The sequence below is a fragment of the Leuciscus leuciscus genome (genome assembly GCF_965113295.1).
Source record: "Leuciscus leuciscus genome assembly, chromosome: 20".
Lineage (NCBI taxonomy): Eukaryota > Metazoa > Chordata > Actinopteri > Cypriniformes > Leuciscidae > Leuciscus > Leuciscus leuciscus.
Window position 1 is genome coordinate 37,851,851 of NC_138744.1, and position 27,500 is coordinate 37,879,350.

A 27,500-nucleotide genomic window follows, 5' to 3' on the forward strand; every position below is an offset into this window, starting at 1 on the left:
AACTAAAGTAACACTGGTTATTGTGGAACAATAAAAAACAATGTTTCCAGATTTTTCATGTTTGGCTGCACTATTTTTCTCTTTCAGTTCAGATTCGGTTTGTTCGAGGACGAGCCGTTCTGATGGAAAGCCAAGCTGTGAAGAGCCCACAGGGTTTGGCTCATGTTTACTGAGCCATCATAAACATTAATGAAGGACCAGAGTTATGAATACCCATACAATTATCCACAGGCCAAGTTCCCGTATTAGCCTAATATAAATTCCCTGATGAAAACTGTGGTTGACCTTTACTGAATACTGAATATTGATGGGATTGACAGAAGCAGACATGCATAATGCAAAAAAAATACCAGGCGTGAAACTGCAGACAAAAGCTTTCCACCATTAGCATTTTAGCATTGAAAGTGCAGAGGCGAGAACTGATATCTGGACGTAATATGAAATCTGTTTTTCTATACAATTTCAGAGTGGCAAGGTGCACGCGCTCATATGCTGAACACATCCGTGCTTGTAAATAGATTTGAATATGGAGATATGAGAGCAAACAAAGCGATTGATGTTGTTTTGCTGTCGAGCATCAAACTCATCTGAACTCAGAGAAGCGCAGCTGCGGTTCAAGGCCAACCATCATTTACACGTGGAAATGATTTACACGGCCTCTAATTGATTGTTTGAGTGTTTGCAGATAACTTAGGGTAAATGTTCAGTCTCCGTTTACTCTATGAATCATGATGTGATATTAAACGAGACATTGGTTGAATATCAAGGCCATGCTAAAGCCACAAAGTCCCTCCAGCGGGAGTTCTTCTCTATATCAGAGTCAGTGTTTCTGAACTCCCTGAAACGCCTCCACTGAGTTTCTTCCAGGAACGAACATGTAGGAATAAGTAATAGCAATAGCACCTAGCGTTTACATGAATTATGTCAGATCCTACATCTTATATTACAATATTTAGCATCTTTTTTTAGCTAAAAAATGAAGTTCAGCCTGTCTAACGTAAAGAGGCCAACGGAGAAAGTTTTCTGCTAAACTTTTTGCCTGCTGTTGTTGTTCAGAATATGATCTGGAGCCGTGCGAGGACCCTGGCGTGCCGGTGTTTGGCAGGCACAGCGGCGGCAGCTTCGGCATCGGCGCCAGTGTGGCGTTCTCGTGTGAGCTGGGCTATCGTCTGCAGGGCGCTGGAGAGATCGCGTGTCTGGGCGGCGGGCGGCGTGTGTGGAGTGCACCTCTGCCAAGGTGTGTGGGTACGTGCCGCTCTCATTCGCTTCCACGTCCAGAGGTTCACTGGTCTTCATGGTTGCTTTCCAGTTCAATGGCGTTCTGAATGAGGTCACTTTGAAAGACTACGCGTCTGTGCACATATATATATATATATATATATATATATATATATATTCAAATCTTATATTTCAAAACTTGCACCTTGGATCCTGTATAAGTGTGCGTTCTCGAGCTCAAAAAACACTGTTGTCGTGCAAATGAACGGCCAGAACACATTAAAAGTTTCTGTTTCCTGTGAGAACGGTGTCGTGTTAGCGGCCCCTAAGTTAATAACTAATGATCTTTACAAAGGAAGTGAATCAATCAAAACTAACTTTATCTGGACAATAACTTTATTCTAGATCTGCTGTAAAGCCTAGACAATCTCTGTTACTGTAATCTCCTATTATCAGTAGCTATGTTTCCATCAACATCAAACAGCTCGTGAAAGTGTGTTTCCATCAAACGGCTTTAAAGCGAATAAAAACCTGTGCGTAATGACGTCACATGCTGTTTTGCGATCAAATTGGTGTATCGAATTGATTTGAGACATTTTAAGGTGTTTCCATTCATTTTCACACTGAATCGCACAACATTCAAGCAAACATTTGCGAATAAAGTTTTGCTAGACATAATGGATCGCGCCATCTGCCAACAAATGTTCAATATTACACAAGTTGTAATAGTGCAGAGTCCTGCACGGGTCCATTTTTGGAGACCCGCCCCCGCCCGTACCCGCAAAGTTCAGCACCAGATCTGACCTGTGCCCGCGATAAATCGCACACAAGCTAAAATCATTCCATTTAAAGTGCTTTATTTTTTATCTTGTACCTCTCTCAACATCACAATAGCCTCATGAATGGGCTAATGAGCGCTAAAGTGCGCTTTGTTTTGGGCCATTCAAGTAGCCAAGGCTACCTCCAGTTCACGCGCGGGCGCCTCTCCGTGTCCTGATTATTGCCTGCTATATTTAGCTCTTATTTATTAAATCCAAGGAAAATGGTTGATTAAACATTGGTTAAAATTAAGATACAATTAATACAAAACGAAATTCACTTTAAAGAAAGTCTTTCTACAAAAACAAACTTAATAAAGTGGTCAAAATCATGTCTGCCCACTCCATTTGTCTCCCGATATTCGGGATCATCTTATCTTATTCATGCTTTTTTCACTTTTCATATAATCAACATGCAATTTTAAACAAATATATATATATATTATTTTATTTAAACATGAATATGAAACTAAATCGTTTTTTAATGACTGGGCTACAACACATAGGCTTATTAGCCTGCCCTACAATCATTGAATATTATTTTGCTTGATTGACGGGTTTTTATTTAAAAGAAAGAGCGTAGCCTACACAATACTTAGGCCTACTAAAATATAATTAATATTATTTTATTGCATTTGTATTAGTTGTTTGAAGAGTAAAAAAAAAAAAAAACGGTCGATCTTAACGCAAGTTTACAACCGGCCAGTCGGTCGGACTAAAAGGGGAAAAAAATGTATTGGGTCGGTCCTAAATTGACAGGATCGGTCGGGTAACGGCAAACAAGAAATTTTTAAGGATGCCCAAAACACATATTTGCGAGTGTGTAATGGCAATTTAGACATACAAATATTGCACATATTTTTCATCCGCTACCCGCCCGCAAGGAGTTCATTATCCGCCCGCATCCCCGCCTGTGAATTTTAGGAATGTCACAATCCACCCGTTTTAGCCACTTTTATGCGGGTACCCAACCCATTGCAGGACTCTAGGTGCTTATGTGACAGCGACATTATTTGACTATTATGGCATTTCTTAGATTTTTGCTATAATAGGCGTTTTATTTTTCTGTTAAATTAAATTCAAAAAGTATCTCGTCTCCTCGTTTGTCCACTTTGTTGACACCGGCCATGTGTGCAAACCAGACAGTATATAATGGGTACAAACTGGGCGGAAATTAACTAAAACTTCTTCTTTTGTGGCGGGTTGTACCCATAAAATGACCTAAAACTTAATCGCAATCCATTATTTATTCGGCAAATAACGTTTCTATCAGCGTTTATCGCATAAACCGTACATCGATCAAGATAAAATCCGATGAGACCAACCGTATTTAATTTTAGTCGATATTCAAGAAATTCAATCGAATTTTACTGTTTCCATAAGGCATTTTTCATTCGATATCACATAATTCGGATAAAAACGTGTTGATGGAAACATAGCTACTGTAAAGCTGCTTTGAAACAATCTATATAGTTAAAAGCGCTGTATAAATTAAAGAGACTTGACTTGAATGGAATTCTACTGTACTACTCACAGCATTCTGCACTACTACTTATTATACACTGACAAATATATGGTGTAGGATTTACTTCCATTTTTACTAGTAAATTACACAAATAATTACAAAGAAACAGCAACGTGAAATTTTGATATGGAAAGACTTGTTACGCTTTACTTCGATAGTTCACTTCAGACATTCTACTAACTATAAGTAACTCTGCACCTACATGTCAACTAGCTCTCATCAGAGTATTAGTAGACTGTAGGTTAGAGTTCGGGTTAGCAGAATATGTTGTGTAAAGTGGACCATCGGAATGAAGTGTTGCCTATATTTATTTACAACTTTGAAAAATATATTTTTTCCAGGGTACTTATAGACTATAAACTGGCTTGTTGTTGCTAAAATAGTGCAGTTGAAACATGTAGTGTGGAAGATATTTTCACTCAGAAATGGCTAGTAAATGTCACAATTAATTCTACGGCAAGCAATACATTGAAAGACTGAAATAGTATTTTCTTGTAAAATGTACTCCAATATTTTTTTTATTATTATTTACAACTTCGGAAAATATATTTATTTTTTTACAGTGTACCTATTATATTCTATATACTAGTTACTAAAGCAGTGCACTGAAATTTGTTTCGAATTTTTTATTAATTCTAAAGTAACACATTGAATTAAACATGAAATTTTGAAGTAGTCAAACTTTACAACTTTTACAGTATACTTGAAGTATGCAGTATTCATTAAGCATTTCAAATTATATTGAATCTTGATCAACTTTATCAATCCCCAGGGGGAAATGTACATGTCACAGTAGCACAAAAATACAGTGAATAAATAGAAAACATACAACAACATTCACAACAGCAACAAATCTTGTTCTCCAGTATCAATTTCTCAAAGCATTATGATTATATTCAACCAAGTAAAAAGAAAATAGTCTATCATCTTGTACAACACTAGTAGAAAAAAGACCTCCTAAAATGCTCCTTGTAACAGCGTGGATGAATTAATCTTGAGCTGTAGGTACTCAAAAAAGCTTGAGATATTTCGTTAAGAGGATGACAATCATGATTCATCATAAGAGAAAGTGTAAGGTCTAATCTCCTGTAAGGTGGGTAACACACTCCCCACTTGTCCCAATTGTTATCACATGATTGGCATCTAGTTACGGAAATATATACTGTATTTTGTGCATTTTTTTAATCCAGTTCTGATGGTCAATTTCTGACCTTTTGGGAGTCAAAAAAAAAAAAAAAAAAAAACGAGTCAAGGAACATCGTATGATTTTCTTTTCATTTGATTGCACTGTAATTGGACGAGCGCATTGCATCGTGCGATACAAGACTGACTCGAATGCAACCAATGAGTGACAAAATATGTTGTTCAAGATATATTGCATGTTTTGATGGTATATGTTCTCTTCCTGTATACCTCGCTTTCTGTTTACTTCCCCAAATTGACACTTTTCACATGTTGCTGTTCCACTGTGTCACTACGGTTCCCCGTTGTCCACAGCTGAATGTGGCTCAACCGTTTCCAAGAACTCTGGCGTCCTGTTGTCCCCAAACTATCCCCGCAATTACGAGAACAACCACGAGTGCATCTACAACATTCAAGTACAGGCGGGGAAAGGAATCAACATCTCAGCGAACATCTTTCATCTGGCTCAAGGTGATGTCCTCAAGGTAAATACTCATTCAGAGCCTGTACAAGCTTCAACACATGTTCTTTTGATACTAAAAAGTAATCATAAAGTTCTATTTTGGGTATTGCAATGACTCCTCTGGCCTCCTTTCCCAGATATACGACGGTCCGGACAGCAGCGCGGAGCTTCTGGGAAGTTTCTCGGGCTCCTCTATGTTGGGTCAGTCGTTGACCAGCACGTCCAATCACCTGTGGCTCGAGTTTTACTCTGATCAAGAAGACACAGCCGAGGGATTTAAGCTGGTTTACACCAGTAAGCTTACTCTTACTCTTACTCTTACTCTTCTTCTCTTACTCTTACTCTCTTACTCATACTCTTACTCTCTTACTCTTACTCTCTTACTCTCTTACTCTCTTTCTCATACTCTTACTCTAACTCTCATACTCTTCCTCTTCCTCTCTTCCTCATACTCATACTCTTCCTCTCTTCCTCTTCCTCTCTTCCTCATACTCTTCCTCTTCCTCTCTTCCTCTTCCTCTCTTACTCATACTCTTCCTCTCTTACTCATACTCTTACTCTTCATCTTCCTCTCTTACTCATACTTATACTCTTACTCTTCCTCTCTTCCTCTTCCTTTCTTCCTCATATTCATACTCTTCCTCTCTTCCTCTTCCTCTTCCTCTCTTCCTCATACTCTTACTCTTACTCTACTCTTACTCTCTTACTCTCTTACTCATACTCATACTCTTACTCTTACTCTCTTACTCATACTCTTACTCATACTCTTACTCTTACTCTCTTACTCATACTCTTACTTTACTCTCTTCCTCAAACTCTTCCTCTCTTCCTCTTCCTCGCTTCCTCATACTCTTCCTCTTACTCTCTTACTCATACTCTTACTCTTACTCTCTTACTCATACTCTTACTCTCTTACTCTTACTCTTACTCTCTTACTCATACTCTTACTTTACTCTCTTCCTCAAACTCTTCCTCTCTTACTCTTCCTCTTCCTCGCTTCCTCATACTCTTCCTCTTACTCTCTTACTCATACTCTTACTCTTCCTCTCTTACTCATAGTCTTACTCTTACTCTCTTACTTATACTCATACTCATACTCTCTTACTCATACTCTTACTGTTACTCTCACTCTTCCTCTTCCTCTCTAACTCATACTCTTCCTCACTTCCTCATACTCAAACTCTTCCTCTTCCTCTCTTACTCATACTCTTCCTCTTACTCTTACTCTTCCTCTCTTACTCATACTCTATCTAACCTGCCAAAAAACTATTTATTCATCCACATTATATTTCATCTATAAAAGCATTGAGAACTTTTCTAAATGTACGTTTGGTCATCTGCATGAGGAGAGTCTCTGCATGACTGGCAGATTAATGTGCTGAATTTCTCTCCGTTACGGTAGGAAATGTAATAAAATTGAATGTTGAGGATTTTAACTGTGACGAGATGATTGACAGGGCAGTTTAAACGCTGACAGGAACACGTAACTAAGAGAAAAGCGTCCATTAAAGACGCAGTTATGAAGAAGTAGTTCGTCTGCTACACACTCAAAAGTATTTACTCATTCTTCACAGAAGCACTACACACTTTTAGGGCGTAGTACAAGTAGGTGAATATGGATCCAGCATGCATCGGTTTGGCCTAAAACACTGTGTTCGTGGTCATGCAGTTTGAAATGTTGACTACGAACACTGAGGTTTTTCAGCTTTCTCTATATTTATGATTCTTTGCAACAATCGCGATTCTTCACTCTTTGAATTCTTGCACTCGGGAACAATAAAAGTCAACACCATTATGACTAAAAGTTTGCTAAGAAGAATTTCCTACTAAAGCAAGGTGGTATTTCACTCTGGTCATGCTTAGCCAATAAGAGCAAAGTGGGCGTGGCCTTGAGCGACGGTGTGCCCAGTGCATTATGGGTGTTGAAGTTTTCATACCTATTTTGCCAAAAGGAAGACGACAGCCTTTTTCTCTGTTTTCTCTAGTCAGGTAGCACCGATTTCAGAAATGTGTTCGCCTTCCTTTTGTACAGGCAGACAAGTTTTATTGAAAGCCTATTTTGTCAGCGGTGAAGTACATCTTTAATTCCACACTACGTGTAGAAACGCACACACACTAGAAGTTGCATGAAAAGCATTGGCAGTTTTTAGTCTGTCTCGAGCAGTGTTGGATTACAGAAAGCTTCTTCTCGGTGTAGCTTTTGTTGTCCTACCCAAAAGTGAATATAAAGTCAACCCGCATTCATGAAGCACAGACTTCTGAGTTCATTTGGGATGTTCAAATTCTTGTGAGGAAAGACAAAAGTGAGAAACATCAACAGTGTTTCACTGATATTTCATATCTGATGCTTTGATGATAAATAAATTCATCCCTACCAAGGCTGCAAATGACTATTTTTATCAGTAATTCCATCTGGATTTCACAAAATTGTAATTACAATGGCCTTTCTCACACATATTAACTGATTATTATACTAAATTATTATCATTATAGTCCAAAATGAACACCAGCCAAGCGTCTAATATGAGCAAAATTGACTTTGGTGAGTCAAAAGAAAAAATCAAATGATGATGGATGCCGTTTTGCTGTATATTGGAAAAGAATATATATTTTAATAAATAATGCATAATACAGTTTAATGGGTAAGTGTGGTGTTGGACGCTTACGGATACGAATGAAATCTCCCGCTCCCTCTCAATCTATAAAACTAGTACCTCTCACGAATATATTAACTCAATTAATTTTAATTTCTGGATTAATATCTTCATTTCATTGTCAGCTTGAACTGTATGATTGTTCTCAGCACTCACTACACACACACACACACACACACACACCGTTTATTGCTTTTGTAATGAAAACCGTTGAATTAGCGGCATCATATGCATGGATTATTAGTGCGATGGAGACTCTTAATTTTCTTTGTTCGAAATTATAGGTCTGTCTTTTCTCATGAGAAGTTTGTAATTTGTCTTCCTCACAGTGCTGTATTATTTGATATATTAATCATAAAGCGGGATTATAGCGTGAGGGAAACGAGGTTAACGCAGTTGTTCTTCAGATGCACTCGCTCATTCACTGCGAGAAAACACTGACAGCTTTTACTCTGAGCGTCTCGTTTGTCAGACACTGATAATGTGTTCAATTACATCCCAAACATTGGGATTTTGACCTAAGGTGTGCTGAAGAGAAGGGGGAACAGTGAGGGAACTATTTGAAAGAAATAGCTCTCCCAAAAAAATTAAAATAATTATAATTGTCTCATGGCATTTCCATATATTATATTATATTATATTATATTATATTATATTATATTATATTACATTATATTATATTATATTATATTATATTATATTATATTATATTATATTATATTTATTATATTATATTATATTATATTATATTATATTATATTATATTATATTATATTATATTGTATTGTATTGTATTATTCAGTAACAAGCAGCATCAAAATAATTTCAAATATTAAATATTATACTACAGCTTATCTTTTAAACGAATAGTTCACCCAAAAATTCTGCCATCATTTCGTCTTTTATTTTATTTTATTTTATTTTATTTTATTTTATTTTATTTTATTTTATTTTATTTTATTTTATTTTATTTTATTTTATTTTATTTTATTTTATTCAAGCAGCATCAAAATAATTTCGAATATGAAATATTATAGAACAGTTTATTATATAGTATTATTTTTAATAGTTCACCTAAAAAAAATGATTCTCCCATAATTTAGTCTCATGATGCGATTTCACTTTATGTTATGTTATGTTACGTTATGTTACGTTACGTTATGTTACGTTATGTTATGTTATGTTGTGCTATGTTACGTTATGTTATGTTATGTTACGTTATGTTACGTTATGTTACGTTACGTTATGTTATGTTACGTTATGTTATGTTATGTTACGTTACGTTATGTTATGTTACGTTATGTTATGTTACGTTATGTTATGTTACGTTACGTTATGTTACGTTACGTTACGTTACGTTACGTTACGTTATGTTATGTTACGTTACGTTACGTTACGTTATGTTATGTTATGTTACGTTATGTTACGTTATGTTATATTACGTTACGTTACGTTATGTTATGTTACGTTATGTTATGTTATGTTACGTTACGTTATGTTATGTTATGTTACGTTATGTTGTTATGTTATTATGTTATGTTATGCTATGTTACGTTATGTTACGTTACGTTACGTTATGTTACGTTACGTTACGTTACGTTATGTTACGTTATGTTATGTTATGTTATGCTATTTTACGTTATGTTATGTTATGTTATGTTACGTTACGTTACGTTACGTTATGTTACGTTACGTTACGTTACGTTACGCTATGCTATGCTATGTTATGTTATGTTACGTTACGTTATGTTATGTTATGTTATGTTATGTTACGTTACGTTATGTTATGTTATATTATGTTATGTTATGTTATGTTATGGTACGTTATGTTATGTTACGTTATGCTATGTTACGTTACGTTACGTTACGTTACGTTACGTTACGTTATGTTATGTTACGTTACGTTACGTTATGTTACGTTATGTCATATTATGTTATGTTATGCTATGTTACGTTATGTTATGTTATGTTATGTTACGTTATGCTATGTTACGTTATGTTATGTTATGTTATGTTACGTTGTGTATTTCAAATAACAAGCACTATCAAAATACTTTCACACATTCATTATTCTATAATGTTTTAAATGTTTTATAATATATAATGTGTAATAAAAAATGTAAAATTGGACTAGTTTTATGAATTGGCTGTTACACTAATATTTCAGCATATCATGAAACATTTCCGGTATTTTACGTATGAAATATTAGTAAATATAAATGACATATTACATATTTTGATGCTGCTTGTTCCTGGGACTCGGGTGCCTCCCCCATCTATATAGCCCTGCCCCCAAACTCACGCCATTGGCCAATCCAGTGTTGTTTATGACTATCATAAATCTGCAGCATTCCTGTGTTCATGTACACATGTAGTCAAAAGTACTGTTTCAATAACATGATATTTCCATGATTAATTCTGTTAGCATTGCCTTATTTGAAGAGTTTTCACACAAGACCAGAGTGTAAAGCTGATTAAATCTGCTATATCCATAAACCCTCTAAACATCCTCTGTAATTTCTTCATCTAGCGTGTTAATTAACCGGCACAGTGTTGCTCGTCTGATTATCTCGCAGCATTATAAGGCTGTATGTTCACATAAATGTGAATATTATTATTATGGCTGTGGGTTTATTTCTTTGTTTTACGTTGCATTATGGAAACTCATAACGTCGCTCCGCTGGGACGGTGTAAACGCTGGCGGCCGCGGAGTGTGTGTCGTTCACCCACACCTATCTCAATGAATTAATTAACTGTATCATTCTCTCGTTAAGATCTGATTAAGATTAAACGGTCGGGATGATATTATTGGTGCTCCTGTTCTCTGTAATAGAATATGACACATTAAAAACACAGGAAATTGTGTTTGCTTGTAAAACGTAATTGTACATTTGCAGAAAATGAGATTGGAAACCCGTTTGTTGATATGTGGTCTGGAGGATCTGGACGTCATTGTTGATTTTGCACTTGATGATTTGTCCTGTGAATGAGAGCGACTTCATCCATGTTCCGACATCTAGTGGAAAACCGTTCCCGAAAAGTGCATATTAATATTTCATGCTTTTGAAATGAAATGCTGCTGCTTTATTCTGAACTCAACAACACACACACTGCTCTTACACACCGCTTCAACTCTCAGTCCTGTTAATGATTTAAAACACACACTTCACACTTTCATTTATTTAGGTCTGTTTTTCTCCTCAGACCATCAACACTTCCACACACACACACACACACACACACACACACACACACACACACACACACACACACACACACACACACACTGTGTGTTTAAACTATAATGAAAGCGATAACAATGACTATATTAGTGTCCACAATAGCGTCTAATATTGCTGGAGTTATTAGAGTTATTAGAGTTATTGCAGTTATTGTCTGTCGCTTTAAATGCTCGATCTCGTTAAAGCAGGATGGATTCTGATTGGCTGTCAGTGTTTTTATAGTAAAAGTCATTCTGAGAGTGAATCCGTCGAGATCGTTTCTCCGTGTCGTTATCGTTATAGTTGTGCTGTGAATTATTTAATATTCAGAAGGATTTTTGGATATTTTTTTATATCTTTATTGTTATCGTTATTGGGCCTTTATGCTTGCAGTTTGTATCTTAAATACAATTAAAATAAAATTAGAACAAATTCAATATATAATTTAACTCATATATATACACACACACATATACAATATATTTATCATATCTTAAATACTCAATGAAATATTAAACCAAGTTTTATATATATATATATATATAAGTTGGTATAATATCATCCTGTTAAAGAAGCGTCTCCTGATGCTCCTCTCTCTCACGCTGTTCTCCTCCAGGCTTTGAGCTTTCTCACTGTGACGAACCCGGTGTTCCTCAGTTTGGATCTAAAGCGAGTGACCAAGGCCACTTCTCCGGCAGTGTGGTCACGTACCGGTGCGATCCGGGATACGGTCTCCATGGCAACCGCGTGTTGAGATGCATGACGGGCGAGAGACGGGCCTGGGACCATCCACTCCCCTCCTGCATAGGTAACACACACACACACACACACACACACACACACACACACACACACACACACACACACACACACACACACACACACACACACACACACACACACACACACACACACACACAGGGCCTGGGACCATCCGCTCCCCTCCTGCATAGGTCACACACACACACACACACACACACACACACACACACACACACACGCACGCACACACACACACACACACACACACACACACACACACACACACACACGCACACACAGGGCCTGGGACCATCCGCTCCCCTCCTGCATAGGTAACACACACACACACACACACACACACAAACACACACACACTCACACACACACACACACACACACACACACTGCAACCCTTCACAGACGTCCACTGGGTCCCGAATAGCATGTTATATCATTTCTGCATATTAAAAAGCATTGCATTTGATTTCACAGTCTCTATTGATAAGCAGTTACTGTATACAGTTCAGGATTCAGTGCGCTAGTGTTTTACTCCACACACAGCTGTGTGCATCCCTAATCCTGAGGATTTATCCTTACATGGATTCCACTTAATTGGTCTTGCAGCTGTGTGTGTGTGCGTGTGTGCGTGTGCGTGTGTGTGTGTGTGTGTGTGTGTGTGTGTGTGTGTGTGTGTGTGTGTTTGTTGTGAATAATTGATGTACAGCAGAGTGCCTGTCATGCGTCTCAGTGTGTGTGTGTGTGTGTGTGTGTGTGTGTGTGTGTGTGTGTGTGTGTGTGTTTACAGGCTGATTTCAGTCTTACACGTCTCACCTAATTAAACTTTGCTCCCGATGCGTGAGTGTGAGGGTGTGTGTAATTGTTGTGTTTGTTCACCTTGTATGTGTGTATCATGTAAACACACGACTGAAGATGAATGTCAGTTTTCTGATGCTGTCTTTTAATACCAGTGTAATGTACAGGGATAACTGTAAGTAAACCGTGCTTATACTCTATATATAATCTGCTTATAATCTAGAGTAATGTTCATTTAAAATTATACTTTTCATTTGTTAATTCACGTTTTTTTCACAATACTTTAATGTTATGTCACACACATTAATATTAATTTATTATATAGAAATGAACATTTGCATTGTGTGTGTGTGTGTGTGTGTGATTGAATAAAAAAAAAAGTTATAATTATATAAACATGTTATTTAGATTTATAATAATATTTATTAATATCAATAAAATATAATTGTAATATAATACACTAATATTTAACATAAAATATTTAATAATTATATATATATATATATATATATATACATTAATAAATAATGAAGAGAAAGAAAAAAATATAAATAATGTTTTTATGATACATTTATATTGAATTTAAATATGAAATATTTTATATATATTTCTGTTTCAAAATGTATTTAATTATGAATATTTAATATTTTAAAAAATATTTCATAAAAAATATATACTGTATAGGTTTTATTTTTCAATATTATTAATACTTTTATTATTTTAATTATTATACATAGTAATATCCAGAGCTGTAGCAAGTAATCCAATAAATGTAAAGAGAACATTTTTAAATTAGGAGTATCCATGAATTATGCACCAGAAAATAAATGGGTTGCATTTTTTATTTCTTCTTGACTGTGAACATATGCAAATCCCCCTGGTGTGTTTCCTCTGGTCAGCTGAGAACTACTCTACGTTTAGCTGAGATGTTTCCTGGGTGTGTTTGTGTGTTACCGTTCATGCTTTCATTTCTCACTGTAAATCAGAGATTGCTCAAATCCTGAGTTTAATGTATAAAAAGAGCTTATGCTGTTAGATAATATCATATTCACGTATAGCCTTGAGATTCACACAGGAGAAAATGTTTTTTTGAGTACATACTCATTTGGAGAGTGAATATTCATAATTACCACGCTGAAAAGACCAGCATATGTTGTGTTTTGGACGCTGGTTTGCTGTTTTCCAGAACGGGATGTTGTCCAGAATTGGATTCGCAGCAGCTGCTTAATTATAGACAACTGAGACGCTCAAACTTCTTAACCTGCAAATCACTCTGAATTACTGGATTGACAGTTTATGCATGCGCTAGTTTAGCAGCAAGACATTGACATCATTTTATTCTTGTATACATTCTTAATTTATCCTACATGCTGTTTTTTATGACCCCAAATTAATTGAGAGCACATGGATTATTTATTCTTTAAAAACTATACTATACTGTGCTCTGATTGGCCGGCTGGAGCAGTGTGTTGTGATTGGTCGAGCGCTTCGAGTGTGTTTGGGAAATGTCCCGCCCCTTACCATAACCACCAGTTTAACACTCTACTAACTAACTCAACCAGGCCCCGCCCCTTTATTCTGCGTATTAATTATTATAATGAGGAATATTGTGACGTGTTCGTTCCCGGGAGAAACTCAAGACTACAATGGAGGCGTTTCAGGAGTTCAGAAACACTGACTCTGATATAGAGAGACTTTGCAGAGGTTTTTCATGCTCAAACATCAGCATTACACACTAAAGAGAGATGGAAAAGCACAATAGGTCATCTTTATCTTTAATCTCCTGCTTTTGTATCAGCAACGCAGAGATCACAATGTTTTCAGAACACAGTCTCAGTCTCAAAACGCTCAGGCAAACTATAAAGAAGTTTCACATAAGTTGATCGGTCTCGTAGAGTCATCAATATTTATGGTGGACCAGCGTATTCTTGGCTTTTGTATGATGAAATTGATGAACAATAGAGCAGTCAGAGTGAAGTAGCCGGCCTCTCTGTAGACTGAGCGCTAGAAGCTTTGCCTCGGGGATCCACTCGCTCTCATGACAGCGCCTTGGGAATTTCAACTTCAAAATGGTGCACATCGAGGCTGTGCTAAATATTTCATGCAAAAGCTAGCTGATAAATGTCTCTCTTTATACAGTTATTTTCCCTCTTCACAAAGCAGATCACGTGCATTTATAAAATGTAACATAAAATATTCATTCGCTTTTCATCCGTGATGAAGCAAGTTGACCGTCCAGATCACTTTCCGTTGTTATTTCACTTGCCCATGTTAAAAAAAAAGTACGTTTATGTGATTTTTACTCTTTACCATGTGATAAACATCCATTAAATGTGTGATTAACTTGCTGCTCGTTAATTCCAGAATGACTGTAAGAATAATGAGTGTTTTCGGACAGGTTTCCCCACTGGGACAAACACATAGTCCTGCGCCAAAAGCACATCATTGGTTGATTCAAACAAAGTGTTTCTGTACGCTCAAACAAACAGAGCAATGTTTGAGATTGCCACAGAATGACTGTGTTCACAACTTTCAGGGGAATCAGTGTCTGTCTCTGCTTATTAAACTCAAACAAAACCTTTAAAGTCCCCCTGTAGTCAATCATTTTATCCTTAAAACTCACCAAAATTACATATTTAAACGTTTTTTTCCTTGAAAAACAATTCTTCATGCCTTAAAATATCTTGAATGTAACTCGACACCCTTGCCTCATTTAGTATGCGCGGTTCTATGGATATGCAAATGAGCCCCGCCTCCACTCACTCACTCAGCTCAGAGATCCACTGGTTGACGATCACACGTTGATCTGATTGGTTACAAGGTAGTTTGTGACGTCAGAAACACCAGCGATTTCAAAGCGTGTGTTTGAGACTGTCTTTGGTTCACTGCAGTTTTAAGGAGGAAATACTCAGCAATGCTGTCGACTTTACACAAGCGTATTAAAAACACCACATAGACACATAAACAACATTAAAAGCCACAAATCCACACACACTCCAGCTCTAAAGTGGCCTTTGAGACGATATCAGACATGATAATCTCCAGGGGCCGGCTTTCTTCTTCTGCGGTGTTTGTCTTGTCCGTCTCTGTGTTCGTTACCATTGTAATGACAGTGGTTTCTCTGTCGTAAGGGAACCTGTTCGCTCATGAGTTCAGCATTTGCTGTAATGCGACACAGAAACAAGCGCTTTAATGAGCGATGTAGTGCAGATATTGTGGCTGAGGCTGCAGTAATGAATATGATAATACTTCCTTTATTTTTGTGATATATGCAGTGGTCCTCTGCTTCTCATGCAAGACCGAACTCATAAATAATGTGGACAGAGTTTTAACATTAATTAATGGCATGCACAAGGAACGTAGTTAAAAGCAAGCGTCTCTTGCATGCATAATTACAGCCCATTGTTGCATGTCCTCGTCGGGATGATGAGGGGGTGTCAGATCCAGAAACACAGTCTCCACAGAACTCATCATTAATGGCAGGGAGAATACATCTCGTCTTCGTCGTGGGTGGGAGTTGACAGCGCAATAACTTCTGGTTTTGATCTATTGTAGCGGAGTGTGGGGGAAGCTTTAAAGGTGAATCATCTGGACGCATACTCTCTCCTGGATACCCTTTTCCATATGACAACAACCTGCGCTGCACATGGAGCATCGAGGTGGACCCCGGCAACACCGTCAGGTGACTGATTATTCATTAGAAGGAAACGCAGATCGTTTAAGGGAAAGTTCACCCCAAAATTTTAATTAGCCCATGATTTACTCACTCACAAGCCATCATAGGTGTATATGACATTCTTCTTTCAGACGAATACAATGTGTACACTAATAATATACATTTAATTATGATTTGTATGCACACAGAACACTACAAATAAGGTAAATATGTAATATAAAACCACCACCACTAATAATGTTAATAATTGCATTAATCAAAAATAAGGCCGACAGACAGAGCTCCTTATAGTTGTTTTTTATCCACATAATTTAAAGTAATTCCACATTGTAAAAAAACTAATAAATATTATTTCATGATTTAACACAACATTTTTCCTGTTGTCAAATCAAATCAATAATTTATGTGGTTCAGATAACATAATATTTTGAGTTTCTGTTGATTAAATCATTCTCCTTTATTGTATTAACTGAACATTTTTAATTTCAATGAACTCAACATTTTAAGGCAATCATGTTACTTTAAGTTAAACCAAATTGTGTGTGTCCCCTTCAAATCTGATTTGATGCATTAAAAACTATAACATTTTATAATAAATTCAAAGACACACAAAACATTTGGCACATGTTGGGATTGATAAATCAGTGTAGGGTCGGGTATCAATTGAATTTTGAAGTTTCAATTCTAATGTGGTAAAAAAAATCCTAACTATCCTAACTATAAAAATCCAAACGCTATTAAAAACAAGTAAACAGTCAGAACAAATAAATGTGTTTGCAAGAGCACACAGAAATAAAACTGAACAAATATACAAATTGCATGTAGATCTAGTGTTCAGGTTCTGAGATTGAAATAAAAAATATGTAAAATAACACTTAAAATATAGATTAATATTTATTAAACTCAGTCAAGATCAGTGAGTGATTTTCTATTTGTATTTTGTTGTTTGATTGACATTAATGACGCAGATGGGAGCAGGTTTATTAGGCTACTGTCACTTTAAGAGATAATGCATGGATCTAATATACTGATACACTATATGATTTATGCATATGCTCACTTAAGACAAAACCGACTGTGTTTACGAGCATAATCCATGAAATACAAGAACGAGAACTCAATTCAGTGTTCTGTATGAGAGGCGGCTTTCTGTGCGCGTGAACACAGGAACAGATGAGCAGAATCCAGATTCCTAACCCTGCTATTAAGTCACGGGCATAGTGATGGGGAAAACAAAGCTTTTCGAAACTTCAAATCAATTGCATCGCAAAATGATTCACTGTTTCGAAGCGCTCCCGACACCACACTCTGGCGACCCCTGCTGGTCAGAACAGTGTACATGCAACGAAAACCGAACATGCGTAAAACACCTTTACAAAGCAATTGCAAATGTTTTAATGAAGGTGTAATCAAGTACCATAAATGCAATTAATAAATCATCCAATGCCATTAAATATGAAGTGTCTTTATAATATGTGATATTTTTTTAAATGGGAGGGCTTGTTCTGTTCATTTTATGGATAGCTTGGTTAATCAGACCATTAAATACAACTCTTTTATAAACAAATTTATAAAATTTAACTGAAATCATGCAGGTAAAAATCATATGCAGTTCATGAGATCGCCCCCTAGCGGTGAATCATTGGAATTACGAATCACGAAAATAACGAAATTGTGACAAATGTGAACGAACCCTTGTTTACTGAAATCACGTGACTTTGGAAGTTTGATACACACTTCGAATCACTGGTTCAAAACAAATTATTCGTGAATATCTCGAATCTTTACGAAGCGTGTTTCGAAAGCGCTCATCACTTCGACAGAGCCAGTTATTAGAGGAACTGCAGAGGAGCGAGTCAAGCTTATTAACGTAAAACAGATTACATTGACCTGACCTGAAGTGAAGTATATCTACCGATGTAAATGTCATTTTATTTTCTCATGATTGAGGTCTTTGACCTTTGTTTACGGCGCCGCGTTAGTCTTTACTGGAGGAGGGTCACGCTTGCGGAGGAAATACATTATTAATAAATCTGCTTTATTTATTTATTGGTAGCACTTTACAGTAAGGCCCAATTTACTAACAGAAGTATTATTCATTGTAAGTTCATGTTAACTAAATCTTTTTATAGTCTTTTCAGTTCAATTTGATAAATTTGTTCACATTTAATGACACATTTGTATAATAAAAATGAAGAGTTGTGATTAACCAAGCGCTCCATTAAACAAACAGAACGAGCCTTACCATTTAATAAAATATCACATATTATAACTTCATATTTAATGGTATTAGATGATTTATTAATTGCATTTACGGTACTTGATTTATCTTATTATTGACTTGATTAGATTGCGTTAAGTGTTTTTGTGCACATGAGAGTTTGAGTGTGAATCAGAGGCTTTAATGTGAATGTGTTTCCAGTCTGCAGTTCCTGGCGTTCGACACGGAGGCGTCTCACGATATCCTGAAGGTTTGGGACGGACACCCGGAGAACGAGATGGCTCTGAAAGAAGTGAGTGGATCTCTGTTGCCCGACGGCATCCACAGCACTCTCAACATCGTCACCGTCCAGTTCGAGACCGACTTCTACATCAGCAAATCTGGGTTCGCCATCGACTTCTCAAGTAAGACCAGTTTCACACTGCTCACTCCAGAGCTGATAATGGGTGCGAAACAGCTTTATTATTACGGGTGGATGGCATGACTACAATTTCTCATCATGTTCTGAGCTAAAGTCATTTTATTGTATATAAAAAAGTATATAACGGTGCATATCATGATTATAGTAGTTTGTGCTTTTAATCATTTCAAAGCCTTCATATTTCTTCATAACGTAAACTTTTACCTATTTTATACTGTTGTTTCTATGAGGTGCATATTAGTAAATATTTATATCTATAAGTAGCTTGGGGTCTGTAAGTTTTTTCTTTTTTTATGCTCACCAAGGCTGTATTTATTTGATCAAAAATACAGTAAAAATTGCAAAATATTATTACAATGTAAATCATCTGTTTTCTATGTGAATATATAGTGAAGTGTAATTTATTCCTGTGATCAAAGCTGAATTTTCAGCATCATTACTCCAGTCTTCAGTGTCACATGATCCTATAGAAATAATACTAATATGATGATTTGATGCTCAAGAAACATTTATTATTATTAATGTTGAAAACAGTTCATATTTGCATGGAAACCGTGACAGATTTAATTTTTCAGGATTCTTTGATGAATAGAAAGTTTCAGCGTTTATTTGAAATCGACATCATACGTGTCTTTACTGTCACTTTTGTTCCCAAACTTCTGAATGTAATTGCCTGAAGAGAATAATGGCTCCTCTGTTTGAAGAAAGAAAAAGCCATTTCGAGGTAAATGCATAAAAAGCGCATCCATTAGCAAGTGATTGTTCAGTTCTGCTCCGACGTTTTCCTGTTCCACGGCAGCATTAGCTCGTGTTCTGCTTAGCCGGAGCCCCCGGTGAGACATTGTGCTCGCTTCCCGAGGCCATGCGACCTCTTCTCCGAGCGGGAAACCGTCCCTCCCGCTGAGATTTCCCAGTAAGTGGAAAGTGAGCACAGCTGGTCACTGTTCCCGTTTCTGCAGGTTCGGTGGCGACGGCCTGCCGGGATCCGGGAACGCCGATGAACGGGAGTCGCAGCGGAGACGGGAAAGAGCCGGGAGACGCCGTGACCTTCGCGTGTGATCCGGGATACGACCTGCAAGGAGAACCCAGGATCACCTGCATCCAGGTGGACAACAGGTTCTTCTGGCAGCCCAGTCCTCCCACATGCATCGGTGAGGGTTACTCAAACACCAGCTCCTCATTTCACACCTGTCAGCTCCAGAATAACCAGAAGAAATGACTCTTTATAATGATAAATCTGTGTGAGGGAAGTTTCTGATCGCGTGCCCAGTCAGCGCTTGCTCTTCTGGGTTATTGGAAACTGGGGTAAAGAATCATGACTTCCCGTGATAAATGCTTCTGGGATACTACATTTATTTTGTGGACCTATTTTCTTAAGTTTGAATCACATTTAGACGTTTTAAAGGTCAAGACGTTTTAAAGCCAGACCTGGAGCTTAAGAACAGTTTATCCTATCAGCTTTGCTCATGAATATTAATGACTTTTTTTTTTGGTTACCCTTTATTTCAAGGTGTCATTGTTACAGTGTAATGATATATTTAAGTACTGGGTAATATTAAGCAACTACAGTCCAACCAGAACATGTTCTTTGAGGGAAGTTTGTGATCGCGTGCCCAGTCAGCGCTTACTCTTCTGGGTTATTGGAAACTGGGGTGAAAACTTCCCGACTTCCCATGATAAATGCTTCTGGGATACTACATTTATTTTGTGGATAGAGGGACCCTATTTTCTTAAGTTTGAGTCACATTTAGACGTTTTAAAGGTCAATCCGGTTTAAAGCCAGACCTGGAGCTTAAGAACAGTTTATCCTATCAGCTTTGCTCATGAATATTAATGATGTGATTTGCATTTTTTGGTTACACTTTATTTTCAGGTGTCACTGTTACAGTGTAATTATATATTTCAGTACTGAGTAATATTAAGCAACTACATGTACTTACTATAGGGTTAGGGTAGGATTAGGGTTTGGTTGAGGGTTAGTTGCATGTAATTATGCATAATTTACTGTTATTACTATGGTAAGTACATGTAACATATGCAACAAGGACACTGTCAAATAAAGTGTTCCCTTTTTTTTAAAATGACTTTCACTGAATGATATATCAGCCAATCAGCAATCAGTCGCCTCACATTTTTTAAGTTAAGAAATTCAAAGTTTAAGTTAGCAGAACTCGCAGACTTTTATTTTGTACTTATACATTTTAATAGTTCTTAACTTGAAATGTTTGAGTACACTGATTCATACATTTAACTTAAAACTTTCATGTAATCTCAATGTGAACACTTTTATTAGTGTGAACGTAGCTAGCTATAATAAGCTAGTTTCCTAACACACTAATTTGTTAACATGTTAACAATAGTATGTAATACAGTAGCACTTGCTGTATGAGTGCAGCTCATACACCATTTGTCACCATGATGTTAACTATCCTAAAACCAATTAACAGAAATTCTTCTAAATTAGCATAACAAAACATTAAAAAACACACAAAAAAATCATTTTATTACACTTAATTTTAGCATTTACTCTCGCTTTCGAGTGTCATGGGCAAAGCATGCTGGGAAATAGAAATCCCAGCCGTTTCAGTTAAACTTAAGTTTGTCTAAATTAAAATAATTAATTTAATAAAACTCAAAACAATGAAACCGTTCAGTTTACTTAGAATATATCAGTTCTGTGAACTTGAAAGAAAAAGAAAGTGCTAAATACTCATAAAAGTTAATTAGACTGAACTAATCAGTTTAATTTAAGTTTGTCCCACTCAAACCAATTCATTATTTTGAGCGTTAGGGTTTAGTGAGATGTATTGAGATAATATGCTATAGGCAGGGGGAGAAAGACTGAACTTTATTAACGCTGCTCATAATCTGTGTTTTCCAGCTCCGTGTGGCGGAAACATCACAGGCTCGTCCGGATTCATCCTGTCTCCGAACTTCCCCCACCCGTACCCACACAGCAAAGACTGTGATTGGTTCATCACGGTCCACCCTGATTATGTCATCTCCTTGGCTTTTATCAGGTAAGATCTTAACTAATTAAATGACATTATGAAAACTGTATGAAAATGTAAAATAAATCAGAAGAAATGTAATTACAGTTTATGCTACATTACTCTTAGTGTTGCAAACATCAAGTATTTTGTTGTAGTACCGGTCAAAAGTTTGGATACATTATTATTTTTACTGTTTTTAAAGAAGTCTCTTACATTTATTTAATCAAAAATGCAGAACCCCCCCCTGTAATATTATTAAATATTATTACAATTTAAAATAATGGTTTTCTGTTTTAATATACTTTATTCCTGTGATCAAAGCTGAATTTTCAGCATCATTACTCCAGTCTTCAGGGTCACATGATCCTTCACAAATCATTCTAATATGATGATTTATTATCAATGTTGGACTTTTTTTTATAACCTGTGATACTTTTTTCAGGATTCTTTGATGAATAAAAAGTTAAAAAAGAACAGCATGTATTTAAATTATAAATCTTTTGCAACAATATACACTATCGTTCAGAAGTTTGGGGTCAGTCGTTCTTCCTTTTCTTTAAAAAAAATAAATTAATCCTTTTATTCAGCAAGGAATGTGTTAACTTGATAAAAAGTGATAGTAAAGACATATATTGTTAGAAGAAGAAGAATCCTGAAAAAAGCATCCAAAAAAATATTAAGCAGCAAAACTGTTTCCAACATTGATAATAAACTAGTGCTGGGCAAACGATTAATCGCGATTAATCGCATCTAAAATAAAAGGTTGTGTTTACAAATATATGTGTGTGTACTGTGTATAATTATTTTGTATATAGAAATACACGCATGTATAATTTTAAGAAACATGTGTTATATATTAAATATTTATATATTTATATAAAATATGTATGTATGTATATATATATATATATATATATATATATATATATATATACACACACACAGTATATTCATGCAAATATTTCTTAAATATATACATGCATGTGTGTGTACTTATATGTACAAAATAATTATACATAGAACACACACATATATTATCTATTTTAGAAGCGATTAATCGTGAATAATCGTTGCCCAGCACTAAAATCATCAGATTAGAATGAAGGATCATGTGACACTGAAGACTGGAGTTATGGTGCTGAAAATTCTTTAATAACATGAATAAATTATATTTGAAAGAATATTAAAACAGAAAACCATTATTTTAAATTGTAATAATATATCACAATATTACTGTTTTTTTTTCTGTATTTTTGATCAAATTAATCAGAAGAGACTTCTTTTAAAAACATTAAAATCCAAACTTTTGACCAGTACTCTAAACATTACTATATATATTGATTGCACAACTCATCATCTTAAGTTTTATCTTATTTATTCAAATCGCAAGTTTTCCCCCCATGAATCTCATCCTTTGAATAAGAGTTTTCATGCATTCATTATAATCTGAAGATGGATACGCCACATAGACATTTTTGACTTCATCCCACAAAAAATATCAAACAGAATTTTTGAACAGGTTCATCATAGAGGAGATGTATTCAAGTCATTGTCAGTGTGATTTGCATTTTTAATGCATCTTTGAATAAATTATTACATCCCAAACATATAAAATCCGTGTCACATCACTGACCCATAACTGCTTTCCATCTTCGGCTGTAAATTGGAGTATGGTGTTGATATCAGACGGAGATCAGTGCGCCAAAGGCCCAATTAATTTCAAATTAACATATGACTTGTAATTGTGTTTTTATCAGCATGGTAATTGGGAAAAGATTTCTCAAGATAGATGAGATGACTCACACTGACATTATTACAGTATTAACAAAACCGTCTCAAATTAATGGCGTATTGTTGGTGCAGTTTTGGGACAGTATACAAATCTTCATAATGACATGAATATGACCGTCTGCTCTCGATGTGAAGTGCAGCGTTTCCCAAAGCATCGCTCCGCCATTCATGAGCATTTTCCTCCCACATCATAATATTTCCCCACCTGAAACATACAGAAAAGGCTCTTGAAAACATGTTCTGCCTCTGATGACCCACAAGGTCTTTTAGGAAGATCACTCTGTGAAAGCTTGTGGTGTTGTCAACAAGCACTTGATAAATGTTCATGTTTTCAATAGGATGCTGCTTGTTTTCTCTTTCCTGTTTTACACACTCTATGAGCATTTTGCATTTCTGCAAAAAAATGAAAGTACTGTCATTATTTGCTCAATCTCGTGTCATTTTGAACTCGAATGCTGCTATTTCTTCTGTGGCCCACAAAGGGAAAAAACTACCCTTCACACTGATGTGATTCATTCGTCAGCTTGTAGTGACATTGATAAAGCTACAAAATGTACATCAAAGGGGACATATCATAAAAATCTGACTTTCTCCGTGTGTCAGTGCTATAATCGGTGCTTTTACCAACCTAGATAACGTGAAAAGTGAAACCCAGTAACTGTGTTCTGGTGAGTCTCTCTCTGCAAGCATGTTATAAAATAAGCCGATCAGATTTCGCTCTCCTTCTGACGTATGAAGAGGATCTTATTATAATATTAGCGGCTCTTAATCTGCACGTTTACACACACCAGCCGACATTTGGTTCCACAAGCGACAACAGAGACCAGTTCTAACGCAATGATAAAGATCCAGCAAAGCCTGAAACTGTTCTGTGGTTGAGCACAGACGAGCACTGAACACTATTGACCAGAACATGTCACCGCTGTCTTATAAACACCTCAGGAACTGTGGACACTTGATGATGATGAGATGATCAATGTAACTCCACAACAACTACAGAAATGTCTCCACTAACATTCAGAAACTCTTCCTGAGTCTCTCCGTAAGGCTGCACTCGCTACTGGTTATTCTGGGATTCTGGATGAGTGAGATTGGCCTGTTCTGTTATTGCCGGAGTTTCTGAAGCTTGTGTAAAGACTCCGCCCTCTTCTGAACGGAGGCGGAGCTAAAGCTCATTTGCATTTAAAGGAACACACACAAACGGCGCGTTTTTGTTCACAACCAAAAAAGGGCAAATTTGACAAGCTGTAATAAATGATCTGGGGGAATTATGAGTTGAAATTTCACAGACACATTTTGATGAAACCATAGATTTATATTACATAATGTGAAAAGAGGCTTAATATGTCACCTTTAAAACACCATATCAAAGTGGTTCATGTGACTCATATTCCTTCTCACATAGTCTTCTAAAGTCTCACTTTTCTGGAGTTTTTTGTTTTTAGTTTTTATCGGCCCCCAATGATTTGCAATGACATCTTGACAGAATGTTCATTAGTGTTTGGGTAAATTGGATAGAAAAAGTCAATAGATCGTCCTGTAAATTGTGTTTTGATTCTAATCTGTACGCTTCATCTCTCAGTTTCAGCATCGAGCCCAACTATGACTTCTTGTACCTCTACGACGGGCCTCACAGCAACAGTCATCTGATCGGCACATTTCAAGACAGCAAGTTGCCGGAGAAAGTAGAAAGCAGCTCGAACATCATGCACATCGCCTTCCGCAGCGACGGGTCCGTGAGCTACACCGGCTTCCATCTCGAGTACAAGGGTAAGTGCGCTTTGGTTTCGGCCTGATAGTCAAAGATCCGGTAGAACTGGGTTTGTGCCCTTGAGCGATGCACTCATTGAGTTTTATTGATTGGGACGACATGAGGGTGAGTAAATAATGATATCTTTAGGTGATCTGTTTCTTTAACTCTTTCCACGCCAGTTTTTCCGGCAATCCGTGTTTTCAATGTTATACGGTAGGGGGCGCTGTTGTGGATCTTCTGAAATAGAACTACATCTCTGGATCCAAAAACATGCGAAGAAGAAGATCTGCATAAACCAGAAGCCCTGCGTCTCAATGTCCATAGTACTATCCATCCTAAATAGTACGTGAGATTCAAATAAGTGTGTCCCAAAGCATCTACTATTTCCGGTGGATTTTCGAAGTGTGGATCCGTGCTCACTATAACAGCTAATATTACCCATGATCCATTGTGTTTTGGAAGAGGAACTACAAACACGAGTAAAAAATGTTAAAAAACTACAAAACATGGCGGATATGCACGACCGACGGTGAGAGGTTTAGATAAAGGGTTTGAGTGACTAATCAAAGTTGTATGTAATGTTAGCCGTATTATATTTAATCTGCAATAACAATGTGGACTTTTATAAAGATCCGTTTGGCCATTAACTTTTAAATGCATCATTATTCATGAATATGAGGAGAGTCTCCGCATGAAAGATCAATTCTGCATTTCTCTGAATGAAATGTGGAGGATTTGAACTGTGACAAGATGATTGACAGGTCAGTTTACTGTGACATTATGATTGACAGGTCAGTTTACTGTGACATGATGCGACAGAGAACAACAATTAAAGACGTTATTGTATGACGTGATAGTATGTCTCCAAACTTGTCTACTCTTCTACCACACACTCAAAAGTATCTAGTTTTTCTTTACAAAAAGAGTATATAGTTTAAGTAGGAGAACTGAGATGGAGTGGATAGAAGTTTGATAGTTACGCTCGTGATCATTGTTGTATTTTTATCCCGCTGTAACCTTGATGTCCTCCTAAAACATTCCCATAATCTGCTGCTGTCAAATATTGCCCTTACCCTGAGCTTAGAGATGTGAGATGTCGATTCAGGGTCCTCGGCGGAGCCTCCAACCAGTTCAGTCTTGGATTCGAATGCACTGGGTGTTTGTCAATATTAATATTTCATTACAAAAAAGAAAAATCATGAAATATTGATAGGGAAAAAATTACTCTTAGACTTGTTTAAAAAGTTTTACGAATCACCACAACATGATTTCGTTTTATTTAAAAAAGATTCAGAATAATACAAAGGCAAAAATAACATAAACACGTAAAAGTCTTCATCCGAAATGCGGACCGGAAGAAACTCTCCAAGGCTTTTTACACTAACCGTGTTCTAGGCTATGGGCTGTCATTATAGTACAGCTAATTCCCTTATACGGTAAAACTTTGGATTTATTCTAGTCCTTTATTAACATAAGCTTGCAGAAGCACATATTCAAAATATCTATTTCCTTTTCACACCTATTTAATGCAGCACACACACAACAGCTTTATTTGGTAAGTTTTACTATCGCAGCCCTTATGACCTTTCTCTAGTTTCACACATTCTCAATGTCTGAGGCAAACAATGTTCACAGTTCCCTTTAAAAATACATGTGGTCCTAACAACCTAAACATGTTGTGTCCACACACACACACACACACACACACACACACACACACACACACACACACACACACACACACACACACACACTCACTCTCACACGCACGCGCGCACACACACACACACACACTCTTGTACATCTATCTTTATGAGGACACTCATTGACACAATGCAATCTCTAGCCGCTTACCCTAACCTTACCCATCACAACTAAGTGCCTAACCCGACCCCTGACCCTAAACCGACCCTTAACCTCATTATAACCTTATCCCTAAAAACCAAGTCTTGACCCTCAAACAGGCCTTTATAGGCTCTCAGAAACTGA

General features: G+C 36.6%; 1 protein-coding gene across 2 annotated transcripts in view; it reads left to right on the forward strand.

Annotated features, from left to right (window-relative positions):
• Positions 1-27,500, forward strand: part of csmd3a (CUB and Sushi multiple domains 3a) — a 350,983-nt gene that overhangs the window by 132,070 nt on the left and 191,413 nt on the right. For both annotated transcript variants that reach the window (XM_082150056.1, XM_082150057.1), the window contains exons 21-29: positions 1,057-1,245; positions 5,059-5,228; positions 5,344-5,500; positions 11,698-11,889; positions 16,212-16,338; positions 18,755-18,957; positions 19,934-20,125; positions 21,856-21,994; positions 25,341-25,528. In XM_082150056.1, the coding sequence (XP_082006182.1) occupies positions 1,057-1,245; positions 5,059-5,228; positions 5,344-5,500; positions 11,698-11,889; positions 16,212-16,338; positions 18,755-18,957; positions 19,934-20,125; positions 21,856-21,994; positions 25,341-25,528 (1,557 nt within the window). The remainder of the gene's footprint in view (positions 1-1,056; positions 1,246-5,058; positions 5,229-5,343; positions 5,501-11,697; positions 11,890-16,211; positions 16,339-18,754; positions 18,958-19,933; positions 20,126-21,855; positions 21,995-25,340; positions 25,529-27,500) is intronic.